Source organism: Acinonyx jubatus, chromosome A3 (genome assembly GCF_027475565.1).
Source record: "Acinonyx jubatus isolate Ajub_Pintada_27869175 chromosome A3, VMU_Ajub_asm_v1.0, whole genome shotgun sequence".
NCBI classification, from domain to species: Eukaryota; Metazoa; Chordata; class Mammalia; order Carnivora; family Felidae; genus Acinonyx; species Acinonyx jubatus.
In genome coordinates, this window is record NC_069388.1 from 88,880,215 (window position 1) to 88,898,237 (window position 18,023).

The window sequence follows — 18,023 nt, forward strand, 5'->3', positions numbered from 1 at the left end:
ATCTCAGCATACTTCCCAGCCCCCTAGCTCCTGAGCCTACCCTACACCCTCACCTTGATTTTGAGTGACTTCTTCAACTCCTTGATAACTGTCTCTCTATCTTCAAGCTTCAAGCCCAGGCCTTCAGCATCAGTGATCTCTGCACGAAGGGCTGCAGCCCGCAGCTCAACTGGGGGAGGCTAGGGGTCAAGCGAGAGCAGAGGCAGGGGTAGTGAGAGGAGGTCACCAACATTCTCCTTCCAGAGAGAGCTGGGCACAGGGAAAACCTTGCCTTCTAAGCAGGGCGGTGCCCTCTGGATTCCCCGCTCCCGCCTCCCCGTCCTTCCACAACCAGCAGCAGCTCTGCCAAGTCCTGTTCCCCTGAGCCCCTGAAGCCCCTCCACAGAGCTCCCCACCCACCTTGCTGGGGGGCCGCTCTGCATCATACTCTCCCTCCTGCATGGCCGTGGCCAGTTTGTTCATGGTACTGATGAGGATGTTGCTCGACTGGCGCAGACACTCATAGGGGCTGCTGGAGGGGGTCCCGTAGATCTACAGGAGCCGAGGGCAGTAGTGAAAATCCCACACTGGCCATATCACTCCCCCACCATGTCTGCCCTGCCGTCCAGGCCTACCTGCTCGCTTGCTTTGAAAGCCAGCTCCTCCAGGGCAGCCACAGGCAGTCCCTCGTTCTCTGCCAGTGGGGCAATGAGCTGGGCGGCAGCAGCTGCCACCTCCTGCAGCACAGCCACCACCCACGTCAAGTGTTTCCTGCAGTCTAGGAGTGTGTCGGACACCTGTGCAACAGCCCAGAGTCAGGAGCCCACCCGGAGTCCAGCACCACAGTTCCCAGTTACCTTAAAACCATTCTTGTTCCCTGACCAGATCCAGATCTTGACACTCTAAGCCCTTCCTGGTTCTACTCAGCTTCCTTTCCTTCCCCCCATCGCTGCCCTAAACCTGTGGTCCAAAGGCCAGTGCAGCTGGGATCCCAGGAGCATCTGTCCCTGGCATTCGCCTTCGGATCTTCTTGCAGAACTGGCGGATGTCACTACATGATGTTTCCAGGTCCCGGAGCAGGAGGGCAATATCTGAAGCCTCCTGTCCACCCTACTCAGAGAATATGAAACAGACGGGGAACCAAGTCAGCATTAGGGCTGGAGGTGAGGAGGCGGGGGTTAACAAGGAGGAGGAGGTCCAAGAGATCGAGCTGTGCTCTCACCTGCAAGAAGGCACGCAGCCGTCCCACCTCTACGCTCATGCAGTCAAGGGCACTCTGGGTGAACTGTAAGGATAGATGCATGTGGTTGTCAGCCCCCAACAGGAGCCCTTCTGCACCATCACCATCCATCTCTAAGAAGTCCCCACCCTCCACTGACCCCCATAAAGATATTCGTTCTCTGGCTTTCCTGATCTGACCTTGTTCCAGTCTTATGTGACACCTCTTGAGGGCCAGATCTGATCTGATGTCCTCCATTTCTGATATCTACAGGGGGCTCAACCACTGGCCCAGAACCTTTACCTTAATGTGGTCAGCCAGATGCATGGTACTGTCCTCGGGCTGTTCAGCAAGATGGATACTGTACAGATGCTGAGGGGAAATGACAAAGCAACAGGCAATCTTTAGGTCTTGGAAGGACGGAGAATTCTTCCCAAACTGTAATTGGAGCCCAGTCATCATGGGACTCCAGAGGTACAGGAGAATCTGAAACCCCCAGGGAACTGCATCCTCAGGCAAGCTCCTCTAAGAGCAAGCCAAGCCATAGGCAGCCAGCTGGGGACAGACAACCTTGGCCATGCTGCCAACAGCCCTACCAGGAAAAACCTTCCCTCCCTCCTATGCCAAGCCTGAGCTCTTGCCCCAGACCTGGTAGTACTTGATGGCCTTAGTGAGAGGCTCTACGTTGACAGTCTCATCCAGCTGATCCTTGTGTAGCAGCTCAATGAGGAAATCCAAGGAGCGCTCGTGGGCACTCATCTCAGGGTAGAGGCTGCCAACCTTCTTATACACGTCCACATTGCACTGAGAGAGGGCGCTAGAGACCAGAGAAGGGTCCTCTGAGGCCAAGACCTGCCAGGCAATGTCGGTTCTATCCAATCTCAGCCTGCGGCCCTAGAGTGGGGCCAGGGATCACTTACTGCTCATAGCGGTGGAGTGTGGCCTGCAATAGACTCAGTGAGTACACCAGCCCGGCAGCAAAGCTGAGCTGCTCCCCTGCAGCTCCTCGGAGCCCAGGCCTCTCTGAACAGTTTTCGCTTAGTTCAAACTTCTCCTGGGCCTGCTTCCGGATCAGCTCTGCCTGTGGGAAGAAGCACCAGGGACCTGGGGCTCAGAGAAGAGGATGGAGAACACAGACTCAGGAATACAGGACACAAAACTGAGCAACTACGTCGGGGGCATGGACACACGTGGAGGAGAAAAGCAGAAACGGCTCCTAGATAGTCAGGGAGTCTCACACAGGGAAAAGATAATGATGTGATTACTGGTGGTTATGAGGATTTGGAATGTGGAGCCAGTGAGCCCAAGCTCTTTCCTGCCTTAAAGCTCCTGCTGCTCCTGCTACCCTTTTACCTGAATTCTATCCTGACAATTATTCCCCCACTAGTTCCTAGTCATCTTCTGGGTCTCAGCTCAAATGTTACTCCTTCAGTGACACCACCCCATCTAAATCAGAGCCCAGACCGTGCTCTCTCAAAGAAGCTACCTCCTCATCAAAACCCACCATCTATAATACACATTCCTCTGCGACTTTGTTGACTATATTCCTCCACTACATCATAAACTCTTTATGAGCAGGGATGCTGGCTGCTATCTTCGCTCAGCATCCTCAATGCCTGTCACACAGCAAGTTCAACAGATTCCTGTTGAACATGTGATTAGGTTGATTGGCCATACCTTGCAAATGAGACGAGGCATGAGCAGCAGCACCAGGACACAGTCATGGTCCCCACCTGGCCGAAGGAAGCTGTCTGGCATGAAGGCTGTAAGCAGGGACATGTGACGGTTGGCCTGGGCCACCTCCATCTGCCTCAATTCCATCTCAATTGCCTGTGAGGTGGACAGGGAGGCAGGCTCTCAGCCAGGCTGGAAAGAGTCTCAGAGCCACCATGCTTTGCTCCACCAGGTCCCCTGCTTCAGGAGTCTTCCAAACCACCACACAAAGCACCCCCTCCTCCAGCAACCTGAAGTCCAGGACCCCACGCCAGATCAGCCTACGGCCACACCCAGGCTGGATGCCCCAACACTCCCCACTCTCTGGTCTATCCATTTTCTTGACCTTGGCATGAGCCTTAGTCTCAGCAAACTTGATTTTAAAGTCAAAAGTCTCCGGGGGTGGCTGCTGCTGCCTCTCCACAGATGCTTCTTGCTGGTTTGTCAGTTCCCGATTCACATCCTGGGGGCAGAGACAGACAATGAGGCACAGCTGGGGCAGGAGGGAGCCCTGGGCAATCATGAGTGGACAGCAGGGGGTACGGAGGCACCTGAAGGTGGGCGGTCAGCTGGCGGTACTTCTTGATGGTTTGCTGGTAGTCTGCAACAGTCTCCTGGGCTGCTTCTACACGCTTCTGGGCCTCCCGAACCCTCGCGCCCGCCATGTCCAGCTGCTCCCGCAGCTCCAGTTCTGTCTCGCGCGCATTCTCCTGCAGCTCATCGTTCATCTCATTCATCGCTTCCTGGAAGGTGCCAAGGCAGTAGAGGCAAAGGAAAAGCAGAGTCAGAGTAGAAGGTCAGGGTGGGGCCACTCACTGCACACCCTGCTCAAAGGGGTCCTGTGTCAGTCCCTCTTTCAGCAAGCGTCTTCCAAACACCCTCCTTCGGGGTGGGAAATCTGGGGTCTGTTCTCTTACCAAGTCCCCCACGGTCTCTCTCAACTCTCGCACTTTCTCTTCTAGATTCAAGTTCCGGTCTGTTAGCATCTCCACCATCTCCTCAGCACCCAGAGCAGCATCCACCTGTGTTACATGGAGGGAACAGAGAAAAGGGCTGCTGAAAGGTGCCTAGAAAAAAGAGGCACCAACCTGGGAGAGGGGTCCTCTGGGCCAGAGGCTGAGGTCCCCAGACCTGCTCCTTGAGCTCATCGATGGTGCTCTCCGCCTGGCTCAGCTCTTCCTGCAGACGCTCCCGCTGTTGCCTCACAACTTCCAGCTCTTGGTTCTTCTTTTCCATGAGCTTCTGGAGTTTCACATGCTCCTGCTTCTCCGAGGAAGAAAGATCCCGCATCCTATGGGGAAGCGGGGAGGGAGAAGGGAGAAAGTGTGTGTCCACATCACTGGCAATGGGCGCTATGATACATTTGGGGACAGGAGAGTGAGCTCCGGAGCCAAGCAGGGAGGGGATCCTACCTCACCAGGGCATCCTTTAGGCGGGCATTCTGCTCCTCGAGCTGCTTGAGCTGATAACTGGACGCTGCCCCATCTGAGCCTGGGGAAGACCATTAACACTTTCAGACATAGTTCTAACCCCACCATTTGGCCCCCAGCAGCTCCTGGCCCCTTACCCTTCTCTTCAATCTCAGCCTTGAGGATCTCTAAGTCAGTGGTGAGCTCATCCACACGTTCTTTCAATGCCTCCACCTCCTGCTGCAGGGACTCAGCCCGCTCTTCAGCCATCTCCTTGTCCAGAGTGGCCATCTCGATGGCATCAGCAGTGTCAGCCATCTCCTCCATGTAACGTTCCTTCGCTTCCAGTGCCTCTTTGGCTTCCTAAGGAGGAGTGGAGGTTGGTGGGAGTGCAAGCAGAGAGATGCCTCATGTGCCCCTTCTCACTGGATGTTCTAGGCTCTGGCCCAGTTACTGGTACAGTGGCTTGGGTCCCAAGCTCCCCAGCCAGCCCCTTTCACCCCAAGTCCCACCTTCCGCGCCTCCTTGAGGCGTCGTTGCAGGTCCGCCTGCTGCTCCTGCATTTTGCTCTTCCATTCCTGCACCTGCTCCAGCTGGATCTTATGTTTCTCCAGCTCTTTTAGCTTTGCCTTGTCTTCTGCCCGTTTCAACCGCAGAGTCTCCAGTTTCTCCTCCAGATCCCGTACCTGGGCCCTCAGCCCCTCCTCCTCCTACAAAGGAGAAACCCCTCAGTGGGTGCACAGCCTCCCCCTCCTCCCACCAAGGTTGAGCTGGAGCAAAGGGACAAGACTGTATGCAAACAACATTCTAGAGCCCCAGGGTCAAAAGCAAGTGGCATACAAACATCTGAGAAAAGACCAATGCATAAGGGGCAAGTATGGAAGAAGGAAAGAAAGGGTAGCCAAGTCAATGACAGGCTAACCATATGCTATGTCCCCACCCTGCTGATCCAAATTCTGGGTCTCCCCCAACCCTGGAAAATTTCCAAGATCCTTCCCAGGGTCATAGGCGCCCTCTGTATCTTGGTTCTTGTTCACTCCAACCCCAGTCCTTACCTTGGAGGGGGAAGGCAATGGGGGTGCTGCTCCAGGAGAGGTGAGAGCCGGTGTGGGGATGATGGGTGCTGCCAGGGGAGTCTGAGCTGGGGTGCTGGGCTCACTGCTGCTCAGCTCACCTGCTGATGCTGAGCCAGAGGGGCCCAGGGAGCTACTGGCCCCAGCCACCCCAGTACTGGCTGGGCGGGTGGGCTATTCAGAGAGGGCAGGGGCAGACCAGAAAAAGAACAGGGGCGGTGAGAGACAGAATATGAGAATATGTCAAGGGAAGGAGACACAGAAGGAAAAAGACAGTGAGAGAGAATATCAAAGCACAGTGAGAACAGAGAAGCAAAGTGAAGGAGAGAGGAAAAATGGCAAAGTCAGAAATGGTGACAAAGGACGGGGGAGGCGGGAGGCAGGCAGAGGGGAGAGGGAGGAAGTGATAGAAGAAGACATAAGATTATAATGCTCCTCCCTTGGCACTGACCCCACATTCCTCCCAGCTCTGGCACTACCCACTTACAGCAGAATCCCTTACTCCCCAGACCTCCCCTCTGTGACCCAGTTGTGATCATTCTGGCAATTTCCAAATACTCCCAGTCCTATCATTGCTCTGGGCCTGTACCCTCCTCCCCCAGGAAGAAAAACTACCCCAATGTCATTCCCAGAGCAAAAGAACAAACTGGAGTTTGTTCTCTAACTTCCATGTTCCCAGAGAATTCTGGGCTAGGAGTGCAGGTACCAAGCTCTGTATCCCACTCTTTGGAAGTTGAGCTGATTCTCCCTCCCTTGGTCTACTTTAGGGGACCCTGCAGGTAAAAGGGCCAGACTGAAAGTTGTACTCCTAGGCTCCCCCTTGAAACACGGTCAGTACAGCCAACCTTCTGTCATCTCTCTCCCCGCAAGACAGAGGGGCTCTAATCAGGCAGTATCTACCCAGGCCCTGTGGGGCTGAGGCAGAGGAGCTCTCTGAAGCCCCAGGCCCTGGAGCAGACAGGCCTGTCCAGTGCTCTCCCTTGAAGTATTGAGCCCTGAAGCATTCCTGGTGGGCTGACATTCAGAGACCACATGCTACCCACAGACACCCCCAGCTCCTTATCCCCCGACGTTGACACTGCCAAGTTCTTTACCTTTTTTCCAACTTCTACCCCCATTCATGCATCAAAACTGGTCAAAATGCCCTTTTTGAAGAAATCCAGCCCTGATTAACCACAACCACTCTCATATCTCTTTTGCATTCAGGCTACTGGCCCATACACTCTCCTAAGAAGTCATTTTTGCAGGAGAGGCCCGTCACTACCCTCAGTCCCCTCACTCCTCTGAAAAAGAGAACCCAGGATGCACCGTGACCAACTTCTACTTGCTCATACACATGCCCACACACATGCACATGCCTGAAATGTGTGTCTACACTCAGCAGTGGCTTGTACAGAGGCTTTTTTTTTTTTTTTCTCACCTTGGGCCGCCGAGTTGTGGTCTGGACAGGCAACAGGAGCCAGAGGAGGAGAAGTAGTCAGGAAAGAAAGGATAATGGCAGAAAGACAGCAGAAGGGACAGCAATGAGAGCAGAAGAAGTACCAGGAATGGGGCTACAGTTAGCTGCTTACCCACTCCCATCCCCACCCCGTCCTTTTTTCCCTCCAGTGAATTACCTTGTTCCCACGCCAAGAACTCGGAACTCCTGTTCCCCCATTGGCTCCTTGTCCCACTTATGCCCAACCCTTGCAGACCTCACCCCTTCGAACACCCTGGATATCCCAGAAATCCCCGTCTCCTAGGCTAAGCCACAGGAGACCAAAGGCAGCAGCTGGTAGAGGTCCCCAGAGATTAGTCCTTCTGGCACTCCAGCCCAGAGCCAGAGGCCCCACCCACCCACCACTCCCAAGGACTTTCCCAGGTCAGCCCTTTCCTTTAAGTGCTAGACTCTACAGAAGACTCCCTAGAAATACTGTGTGACCAGAGTGATGCTAGATGTCCAGAAGTGAGGGATACGACCCCAGCAGAGGGGATCAGGCCCCTAAGGCAGCCATCCTCTCTACCCTACCCCATTCCCCAGGGCCAGATCCTGCAGCAGTCTCCATCCCTAGGGCAGAGGGCTCAGGTGACAGAACCATGAATACTGCATTAACTAGAAGCCCAGAGCTCAGCAAAGTAACCCCACCCAGCTGCAAGAAAGGACATGGAGGTGGGCAGCAGCATAAATAAACTACTGCCTTAAACTAAAACACATGATTAATCTTGAATCCCAAATTATGTTTGTGCTACACAGAGTCTCATAGCTCCAGCAAAGATAGATTTGGCCTAGACCCTGCTTCTAGGAGACGTTGAGTCCAAGGAGACCAACGCCCACCCCTCCTACCCTGAGCTTAGCCTCCATAGCTGAGGGTCAAAGACCTCTAGGGTCCCCATCCCACCCTGGGAAAGCCCCTTAATACACCCCCTGGTGGGGGAGGGATGCTGGGAGTACAACCAAGAGGCATCCTAGCAAAGGATAAGGGTGAGGTAGTCCTGCTAAAGGCATGAAGACACAGGGACCTGCTTCCCAAATCCTCTCGCAGCAAACTCCCAGAGGCAGTTTGCAGCAAAAGCTGCCTGAACCCCACGGTTGTGAGGCTACTGGGTACAAGGCCCAGAACACACACTCAGTCAGAGGCCAAATCAGGCAGAGCAGGGAGCAAATTTCCAGCGTGTGGGGCATGGCAGTGACACACACCTCTCCCTGCCCCCCACCTTCAACCCCACCCTCCTCCCCCAACCAGGTAGACAGATGAAGTCAATCAGCCCCCACCCCCACCCCAGCAGCCTGCTGCCACCATCGCCCTGGCAACCCGGCAGCAGGACCAGAGCAAGCAAGAGTACCTTTCGGGCTGTCGGTGCCTGTCTCATCATTGCAGAAAACCAAAGAAAGCCAGGAGAGGAAAGAGAAGGAGGGACAGAGGAGGATGGACAAACACACAGAGGAAGGACAGACGAAGGGAGGGAGGGAAAAAGACCGAACAGAGGGAAAGGCGGCGGAGACAGGAGATTAGTGCATCAAATCCCAGCAATGCAGCCTCAGCTTCTCTGCCGGACTGCTTCCCAGCCTGCAAATGGCTGTGGCTCAGACGCAGAAGCCCCCGCAGGTGCGCAGTGGGTCAGCCTGGCTCCGGCAGGCACCGGAGAGGCGCCAGGCCCAGTTCACCAGCTAAGGCTGATGGCAGCCTCAGTGGCCGCAGCACCAGCTCCACCTGACGTCATGCACCCACCCTCCTCTGATCCGTGGGGGTGGAGCCACTGCTCCACGGTCACCTAGCAACCGCCAGGCTCTGCTGGCTCCGCCTCCCCCACATGACTGGATAAAGTCCTGCGCAGAACCCGCCCTGCTTCTTCTTCCAAAGAACAGGTTCTGATTCTTCCCTCCCCTTCCCTCCCCCACCCCATCCCCAAGAGTCTGCTCCAAGAAACTGGGCTAGGGGCCATCCCAGAAATGGTACTCTCTGGGGCCAGGGCATGACTGGGCAGGGACATGGAGCCTCATTGCTCCCTCAGCCTCTCTCATACACTTCCCTCTGCCCACAGCCCATCAACTCCACTTGTCTTTTACACACACAAGACAACGCCCTTACCCAGAACACCCCTCCTGTGACAGCATCCGCTCTGAGGGGCAACAATGACACTAAGAAACCCTGGGGAATATTCAGCAGTAGCTCTAATGACAGTTTGGCTCCTATCCCAACCCTCCCCTGGTTGAAGGGGGATTAAAGCCTGTCTCTAAAGGCCTTCCAGAAGGGAGTGGACACCTTTTAGAGACATCTGGGTTCTCTTCTGCCCTCCCCTTCAAAAGTTCCTTTGTTTTTGGTTCTAGTGCTAGCTCTCCATTCCCCGCAGGGTGAGAGCAGGGCCCTGGGCTAAGTGGTCTGCTATGAGAGGACCACTGGAGAGGAAGATCTGGCTACGGACTTGACTATTTAACTGGCATGTCGCACCAGGAGCAAAGAAGGCCCCGTATCCCAGCACAGGCAGTCTATGCTGGGCTTTGCCACATTTCCCCAGGCAGCTGCCAAAACCCCAGCATTCAGACATGACTCAGGCCCCGCCCAGGTCAGGTCAGCCTGTGATGAGAATTCCTCCAACGATATCAGACTGCAGGTCCATGCTCTTCTCTATTCAGGGGCCTGAGGCAAGATGGGAGCCCCAACAGGAGACAAAAACCAAGGGAAGAAGCCACTGTTCTATGACCTTGTAACTGGTCCAGCATCCTTTACAGCATGATTTTCCTTCTCACATCTCCACTCCCACCTGAGCCAGGACCTGAGAGCAAGTACCAGTATGTGGTCTCTTCCATGGCAAGACTCCAAAATGAGGACCCACTAACAACCAGGAATTGAAAAGATGTTTTCCTCTCCCCACCCACTGCCCCGATCCAGTAGCTCTCCATGCAGGTCATAAGGGCCTGAGACAATTGGCGACAAGGAAATCACAGAACCATACATACAGCACAGTACATACAGGTCAGACAGGCACATGCACGTCAGAGATAGCCTGGGCACAAGCCCAAGGCAGGGGCTGGTGTGAGGAAGTGGTCATGGCAGCGACTTAGGAGTTCAAAAGAGTCTGGGGGTGGCACAGTTGAGCCCCATTCAATGATGGCTGATGAAAGTCTGCAAGGGCTGGGCCTCAAGCACACCACCAGAAGAAGGAAGAGGCAGGGAAAGACTAGTGGAGCAGTGTGAGGGTGGGCATCCACGGCAGTGCTCACCCAGAGGGAGGCACATGGACTATCGGGCTTTCCAACTCAGGACTGTTCTCCCTGGCCTCCCGCCTCCTTGCCCAATCATCTCACCTGGTACTTTCACCTAGCCTCCCAGTGTTTCCTCCCACTGCCCCCAAACTTGAGCTGAAAACCCAGTAATGTAATCCAGTAAATGCTGTACTCCATGCTGCTGCTTTACATTCACAGTCAAATGTTTGGAGTGTCTGATGAGAAGTCCTAAGGCAGTGGGGAGAGGGGCAAATAGGTGCAGAAATCATCTCTAATGAGTGCCATCTGAGCCTGGTACTGAGCCTGATGTCCCTGCATCCCTCAAAGGAACTCTGAAAGCCAAGGCTGCCATTTCCTCTGGCCATCCCAGCCCCAAGGTCACACACACATGCATGCAGCAGCCCAAGGACATGCAGGACAGCTGGGGAGGAGGCTCATGGCCCTCACCCACCCAGTCACAAATAGTAAACACACCACCTTCTTAGGCTTCAGTCCCCGCTGCATGAGGAGTAGGAAAGGGCAGAGTTAGAGAACAAACGCCACAGTGTGACTAGCTGGCCAGACATCCTGGGTGTAGGTGTTAAGACCAACTCAGGTACACACAGGTAAAGGGGGAAGTCAGGTCACTGCCAAGTCCTGGTAAGTGAGATGAGGGGTCCCTCAAGGATCAGATTCCAGGCTGTCCACACCCTGGCCCAGAGAAAGTGGAGAATCTGAATCCCCACCCTCACACACCCTGCGCAGAGCAGTGCAGGAGAATTAGAACAGGCCCTCTGCATACAGCCTAAAATAGGCAGCAGTAGGCACAGCTCCTTACCATTCGCTTGCAAACAGGAGAACTCCTTCTTCCTCTAGTTCTCACCTTACCCCTACCCTCTGTCCTTTTAGAGCCTGGCAGCCTTGGGTACCATAAGGCAGGAAGTTGGCAACAACACTACTAGGGTCAGACCTATCTTCCCTATCACCCCTAGCCTCGGCCCCTTTTGACTCTAAACATCTGGGCCCTAACAGTTTTTCCATGCTACCACCTTTACCCCTAAAGCAGCAGCTCATACCCAGAAAGCTTCCAGGGAGGTTGGAGACTGGAAGGCTAACTCCGTTTACTCACCTACTATTTCTACCTATCTAGCATTAGTCTCCCTCCTCTCTTTCTCCTTCCTCTCTTTCTATTGCTCCCCACTCCTACCCCCAACCACTCACCAGTTTGCTGGTCTTCGCAGCTGAGTCAGTTCCCTCTGTAGGAAGCAAACAGAAACAAAGCATGTGTTTGTATAGGGGGGTAGGGGCAGAGATCATTGTGGTGGGGTAGAAGAGATATAACAAGGGAGTATGGTGGGGATAGAGAAATCTCAGGATCCACTGTGGCCCTGTATTCTGGGAAGAAGTCCTGAGGACTCCTGGATGTGAAAAAGCAATTTAACTGGGTGGCTGTTACCTCTTTTGAGGACCTTTGAGGCAGAAGAATCAGGTGTCTCTGGGGAAGTAGTATCTGCTCCATCTTCAAACACCTGGATCTGAGGCCACAGAACAAACTCAATATAGCCAGATCAGCGATGGCTGCAATATGGGATGGATCTCTAATCTTCCCTCCCCCACTACCTCCCATTCTCTCAACCAGAGACTTACACTCATGCCCAGAAAAAGGGAGCACCAACACAAAAGCCACCCAAGCAACAGAGTATGTACACATGCATACACCCAGAGCAGGGTGTAAGTACCTGGGATTGGCGCACAAAGATACCATGCCCTTCATCACAAGTGAAGTACTTCCTGCCTTGGACAGTTCCATCATTCTTGCCCTTTGCTTCATCCAGGATCACGCCTACCCATTTGCCAGTGGCAAAGAGTGTGGCTCCAACATAGGCCACAGTGCCTCGATGGCCTTTTCCAATCACTTCTACACGGGAGCCCACTCGCAAAGGTCGGGCGCTTGCCTCGGCACTCATTCTGCTGCCACTGGGCGTCTGAAAGAAAGACACATGCAAATATATGCAGTTAAAGGCCTCACATCAAGGATATCATCCTAATGCATCCTAAGTAAGGCCTGGACAAGATCCTGGACTGAAAAAGGACAAGAAGTCACTTTCCTGAACCCCATTCTCAGGGTGAAGTGGACCCCAAATTCCCTTTTGAAAAATACCAGTGATATGTTCTAAGACTTCTCCAAACTCCTCTGGAATCTGCCAGAATTTTTAGGAGTTTATATTTAAATTTTATAACAAATCAGAACTCAATGACAGATCTGTGAATGTCACCACATGGCTTCTTTCTCAGGAGCACTGCCCCCAAGCAGGAGAGTAAAGCTCAAGCGAATAACTCAGTTTAGACCAGGCTCTCCAAGCCCAATACCCTGACTCAGGTGCCTAAGTTGGGAAGACAGGTGATTCATGGGTTACTCCCACACAGAATCCTGTTCCACTCCCCACTGTTGTCTGTGTTCCCTGTGGTCAAACAGCTCTTAGGTCTCTCACTCTCAAAGGCACACAACTGTGCCTCCCTCCAGCCCTGACTCCCCGCCCCCACCCCATCCACACACCCACCATGACATTCCTAGATACTTCACCACAGCCCATTCAACCTTTTAATTCCCTTCTCCCTGGCCCAAGCCATGCCCTATCAACTCTACCCCAAGCTCAGGAGATCCTTCCCCCAGCTATGTTGCTACAAAAAGAAAAACAAAAGCCAGGTAAATCAGATATCTTAGATCTGACCTGCACTGTCTCCCAGACTCTGCCAGTGGTCCAAATGGATAGCTTACTATCCCGTGGATGGACAAGGCAAAGGAATAGACTAAACATTGCCCTTCAGAAGTTCTCAGCTTCTGACACACCCGTGATGACAGGACACAACATGAAATTAGGTCCCAAAGAGGGCCATGGTTTAGAAGAAAATCACACCTAAGCCATTTTTAGCAACAGCAGCTCCATGAACCAAGGGCCTTGCAGCAAACAGATGAATGAGACATGAGAAAGTGACTCCCTGGTCCTAAAGATTCCACAGGGCTCCCCTTGATGCTCCCACTTGGCTTCAGAAGGGAGCTCTGACAGAGCCTGTCACTCCCTGAATCCCTTCCCCAAAGAGCTCATCTAGGAAGATAAGGATATAGTTCCCAGGGGCTTCAGGACCCCAAATCACACCTAGCACAGCAGAGTGGCTCTCATGGATCTGACGATAAAAAGAACTGACAGTGACATCAGGGCTAGCCCCACACTCAAGAGACTCCCCCAACCTCCCAATCCTAACAAGCCTCTCAGATCCAGGTGGACACAATAGTGGGTACAGATTCAATCTCAACCAGAAGAAAGAAAGAGCAAGTGACAAACAACAAAGCAGTTCTAAAGAAAGGCGTCACTGTAAGGCCATTCCAACCCACCAACCCCATTCAGAGTCCCCAAGATAGTCCAATCCCCTCAGGAACCTCTGGCCAGAGGTCCAATTAAGAGTCAAAGGTCAGGCCTTGCCACTCCCCACTGAGGGCCCAACTCTGGGAGGGGAGGCCTGTCCAGCCTAGCACCATCACTCCCTGCTGCGAGTGGCCCCAGTCTAGCTCCAGCCTGTCTCCCCAGCCCCCACAGCTGTGTCCACAGGCACCCAGGCCTTCTCCAGCAGCCCTCCCAGGGCCATCCCAATAAGGACCACTTACCCGGCTGTACATATGCCTCTTGCTCTGGGCCATGCTGCTCACCCGGCCTCTACCCCCTCCCCCAGTGGGCCAAAGACAGAGAGAAAAGGCAGAAACCTAGACAGGAGGGTCAGGGCTCCAGGCCCTCATGGACAGACACAGAAGCCGTCAGGCACGGCCCTCCCCAGTCCATGGACCTCACTCGGTGGCCTACCGGGGTAGGGGTGGGGGCAGAGATGGGGGCTGAGGAGCAAGTCCTCTCTGCTGCCTGATGATTCCTGAACCCAGAGACACCGAATCCTGCTTGCCAGCTGATGAGTCTCACTCTGCGCTAGTGCTGCTCTAGACTTGTCAGGAACCGTGCTTGCATCTGGGTCCTAGTGCCCCCCTGCTTCACCTGGCCCAGACAAGCAGGGCAGGGACTAAGGGGCTAGGCCCACACCACGGAACCTCAGCAGTCACCTCTAGAGTAAACTGGGAGCACAGCCCTGGTGGGTTCTCCTAGTCTTCACCCCTCAGCATCACTGACACCCCCCCCAACACCTCCCCCTACAATGTGCCTCAGCAGGACCACAAGCATCAAGTGACACTTCAAAAAGATCAGCTACCAGCAGGCCTCCACACAGCCAAAACAAGGGTCTCTTACTCCCTATCTGGAGCTCTTCTCTCTCCCTCCTTTTTCTAAACTCTGAACTCAGGACCCAAACCCATATAATTATAGAGTCTGGATTTCAATCTCACACTGGGCCAAAGGAGCCAGGCCCTGCCCACTACCCAGCAAAGGAAGGGCAGTAACGGAGATAATTTCATACACACAGAAAAGCAAGTCAAGTACCTCAGTCCTCCCCACACTGAAAAAGGTTACCATACCCTTCCTCCCTTCTGGTCGTTATAAAGGGACACACTTGAACTCTAAGACTATCAGGTTCAACTGGATGAGTAAGAGCAGAGAGCTCCACGTGCCCCCTACAGCACAAGGCCCAATCTACCTCAACTACCTGCCCCTTACACTCTTGGCCTTGCTTTCTAGGCATCTCCTTAACAGAAAAAAATGATATGTTTATTTTCTATAGTTCACAAAATTTCTTTAATAAGCATGTATTACTTTTATAATTGAAAATGTTTAACAAGATTAAGTATTCCAGTAAGAAGTCTCCAGAGGGCTATGTCATAATACCACTTCATTCATTTACCCATCTAACATGGCCTAGGAACCGACAAATCAGAGTCCCTGCCCCTAAGCACTCAAGGCTGGTCTGGGGTCTGCCCTATATAGCTCCACTATGTGCAGAGTGGATCTAGATTCCCTGGGCCTAGGGATACTTGTCTTCTCTGCACTGGTCTTCACAGGCCGAACAGAATCTTCCTCCACTCCACCCTCTTTCTAAGGCAGGCCAAAAAGCCCAACAGTAGAATGACAGTCAACAGTTAGATATATGGCCCCAAAACACCTCTTCACATCTTCAATCCTGGCCAGACCCCCATAGGAAACCATTTCTTTCCTCCCCTGCAAAATTTCCATGTTTGCCCTCTTCTTCCCTAGTCACATTTACCCAGGTAGGCAGAGCCACGCAGCTCCTTGCAGCCTGGACTTCGCATGTTCAGAGCACTTTACAGCCTACAGAGCACCGTAAAAAACACAAGTTTTAGTACCATGGTTAAGAGTACTTTTCTAGACTCAAGCTGCTTATGTCCAATTCTTGGCTTTACCCCCTGGGAACTGCGTAAACTTGGTCCAGTTACTTAACATCTCTGTGTTTCAATTTCCTTATCTGTCATTTGGGAGCAAAGAACACATCTCAGAGAGCTGTTGTGAGGATTAGCCAAGATAATCCATGTAAAACATTTAAGGCATTGCCTGGCATTTAGTAAGTACTCAACAAAAGTCAGCTAATAACAATGTTGTTATCCTCATATTTGTAAATCACAGTAACTCCACAGAAAGGCAGGCCTGGGACAGTGCTAACAAGGAAACTGAGGCTTAGGGAGCTAAGTAACTTCCCTAAAGTTACACACAAGGTGAGGAATGGAGCCAAAACTGGAACCAAAGCCTGAACTGGAACCCTCTGCACTTTCCACTAGCCTCACTGTTTACCACATGTATCTCTAGGCTTCTTCCAAGGGCGTGCTCCTCCTCTAGACCATACTGTCTTCCAAAATACAGGAGAACTCATATCTAAAAACAACCTCATAACTCACCAACCATACAGGTGTATATATAGTCACCTAACTTCTTGGAGGCTGTTTCTTCTATAAAATGGGAATATCAGCTGCCATCTCTACATTAATGTTATAAGGCTCAAATAAGGTATAGCACATAAAAGTGCTTTGTAAAAAGTACAGAAGCTGTAGAAATGCAAAAAGAAAATCAGCTGACATAATGTAGTATATAAACCTAAAAATAAAATATCTAGGCAATGTTATAATTATAGGAATTACAGACAAAAAACAGGTGAATTAAAAAGAAAAGGGGTACCTGACTATGCCTTGAATTATGGGCTGGGTGTTTTGTTTTGTTTTTTTCTGGATATGTGGAAAGGCCTACAAACACTGTAAGTTGTAAACACACTTTGAGTAGGGACAGAATAGTTTTGCTTGACTAGGAAATATTAAAGTAGACTAGTTTGGCTGAAGTAAAGAATTCTAGATGAGTTCCTCTATCAAACTATAAGCCTTTTAAAGCAAAGCCCACAGGGGCCCTGGATGGCACAGTCAGTGCATCCTGATCTTAACTCAGGTAATGATCTCAGTTTGTGAGTTCGAGCCTCACATCGGGCTCTGTGCTGATGGCACGGAGCCTGCTTGGGATTGTCTCTCCTTCTCTTTGCCCCTCACCCGCTGGTGTTTTCTCTCTCAAAATAAATAAACTTAAAAAAAAATAATAAAAAAAGCATAGCCCACAACTTTTCGTCTCTGTGATCCCATCACCATTAGCTCATGGAGTCAAATGTTTATTGAATAAATAAACACATCAATGTTGAGATACACTAGTAGGTTAAGTATGGATAGTCAGGGAGCTTAACATTCAGGTAGGGAAAGATAAGTCCATCTCCATGATCCAATAACAACAAGTGTGTCTTCTTCCTGAGCAGGAGACTGGCATAATGAAAACTATTTTACAAAGATCAAACTGGAGGCAGAGCAGGCTGGAGTGGAGGCAGGAGCAACTTGGTAAAGGCAGGATAATAGCAAGAAGGTTGCTGCATAATGAGCAACGGGTGAGGAGGGTCTGAACTCAAGCAGGAGAGGACAGAAACCAATTCAGAGGATGTACAAAGACGCCCTGAGAAGGCCCTGGGATAGATCACACATGGGGAAAGAGGCAGAGGGCCTGCACGGCTCCAGAGACAGACAGACCTGCACACAGCTTTGGTTCTCCTATTTCCTCATCTGTACGACTCTGGTCAAGATACTGAACTTTCTGAGCCCCAGTTATCTCATCTGAAAAAAGGGGTAAATGATACCTACCTCACAGAGATGTTGTGAGGATTAAAGAAGTAAAGCATTTAGCACAGTGCCTGGCACAGATTAGATGCTCAACAAAATGCAGATGTTGTCTTCATCATTAGTGAGAAGGTACATCAATAATGACTTACACACAGTAAGAACTTAAATGCTACATGAATAAATGAATGGGTGGATGAATGAATGCACAAAAATTAAAATGAATGAACCCAGGAGCTTTCAAGCATGAGTACTGGAAGAATGATGATCGAAAACAATAAGAGAATTGGGAGGAACCGGGAAGGGAAATGGAACATGTTAGGGGAGAGAGGATAAGTCTTTTCTTAGGGCCTTCTCTGGAACAAATGTAACTGTACGTGGACACATGTATTTCACTATCTCCTTCCAAAATGAACCTGTGATGCCAACAAAACAGATTCCATTATCTCTATATCCTACAGGTGATGGAACTGAGTCTCAGAAGTCAAAGGACTCTCCTGAGTCTCATGGCCAGAAAATGACAGAGCGCACACTTAACTAGCTATACGGACAGGTGATCCTTTCATAGCACCACTGGGCTCCATCCCATGTCACACAGAATAATTCTGAGTTACATGTTCCCTCAGCCAGAGATGAGACAGATACACCCTGGATTTCTAATCTATTTTTCTCCCCAGTGATATTATATACTGTTAAAATATCTAGGAAAATGGGAAGAGAGGAAGGAAAAATCTATGTCTGATAAATAGATAACCAATGATCTTAGAGATTATTTCAGAAAATGACAGGAAAACGAGTAGACTGTTAAGAATTAAGGAGGAACAAGTAAGAAGGAAAAGCCTCTTTGGCACCCAGCCTG

At 51.6% G+C, this 18,023-nt stretch overlaps 1 protein-coding gene across 9 annotated transcripts in view; it reads right to left on the minus strand.

Annotated features, from left to right (window-relative positions):
• Positions 1-18,023, minus strand: part of DCTN1 (dynactin subunit 1) — a 30,677-nt gene that overhangs the window by 4,691 nt on the left and 7,963 nt on the right. For 2 of the 9 annotated variants that reach the window (XM_027072148.2, XM_027072142.2), the window contains 23 exons: positions 11,817-12,062; positions 11,534-11,612; positions 11,299-11,333; positions 10,576-10,596; positions 8,217-8,234; positions 6,814-6,834; positions 5,376-5,567; positions 4,833-5,030; positions 4,479-4,683; positions 4,324-4,402; positions 4,043-4,202; positions 3,829-3,933; positions 3,463-3,654; positions 3,258-3,374; positions 2,876-3,028; positions 2,119-2,279; positions 1,847-2,015; positions 1,502-1,570; positions 1,202-1,264; positions 940-1,089; positions 615-776; positions 400-531; positions 54-179 (listed from right to left, as the gene is read on the minus strand). In XM_027072148.2, coding sequence (XP_026927949.1) covers positions 54-179; positions 400-531; positions 615-776; positions 940-1,089; positions 1,202-1,264; positions 1,502-1,570; positions 1,847-2,015; positions 2,119-2,279; positions 2,876-3,028; positions 3,258-3,374; positions 3,463-3,654; positions 3,829-3,933; positions 4,043-4,202; positions 4,324-4,402; positions 4,479-4,683; positions 4,833-5,030; positions 5,376-5,567; positions 6,814-6,834; positions 8,217-8,234; positions 10,576-10,596; positions 11,299-11,333; positions 11,534-11,612; positions 11,817-12,044 — 2,835 coding nt within the window. In that variant the 5' untranslated portion in view covers positions 12,045-12,062. Of the gene's footprint in view, positions 1-53; positions 180-399; positions 532-614; positions 777-939; positions 1,090-1,201; positions 1,265-1,501; positions 1,571-1,846; positions 2,016-2,118; positions 2,280-2,875; positions 3,029-3,257; positions 3,375-3,462; positions 3,655-3,828; positions 3,934-4,042; positions 4,203-4,323; positions 4,403-4,478; positions 4,684-4,832; positions 5,031-5,375; positions 5,568-6,813; positions 6,835-8,216; positions 8,692-10,575; positions 10,597-11,298; positions 11,334-11,533; positions 11,613-11,816; positions 12,063-13,741; positions 14,044-18,023 lie in introns of those variants that run through there. The other 7 variants (XM_053200796.1, XM_053200795.1, XM_015087031.3 and 4 more) reach the window with 6 other exon arrangements.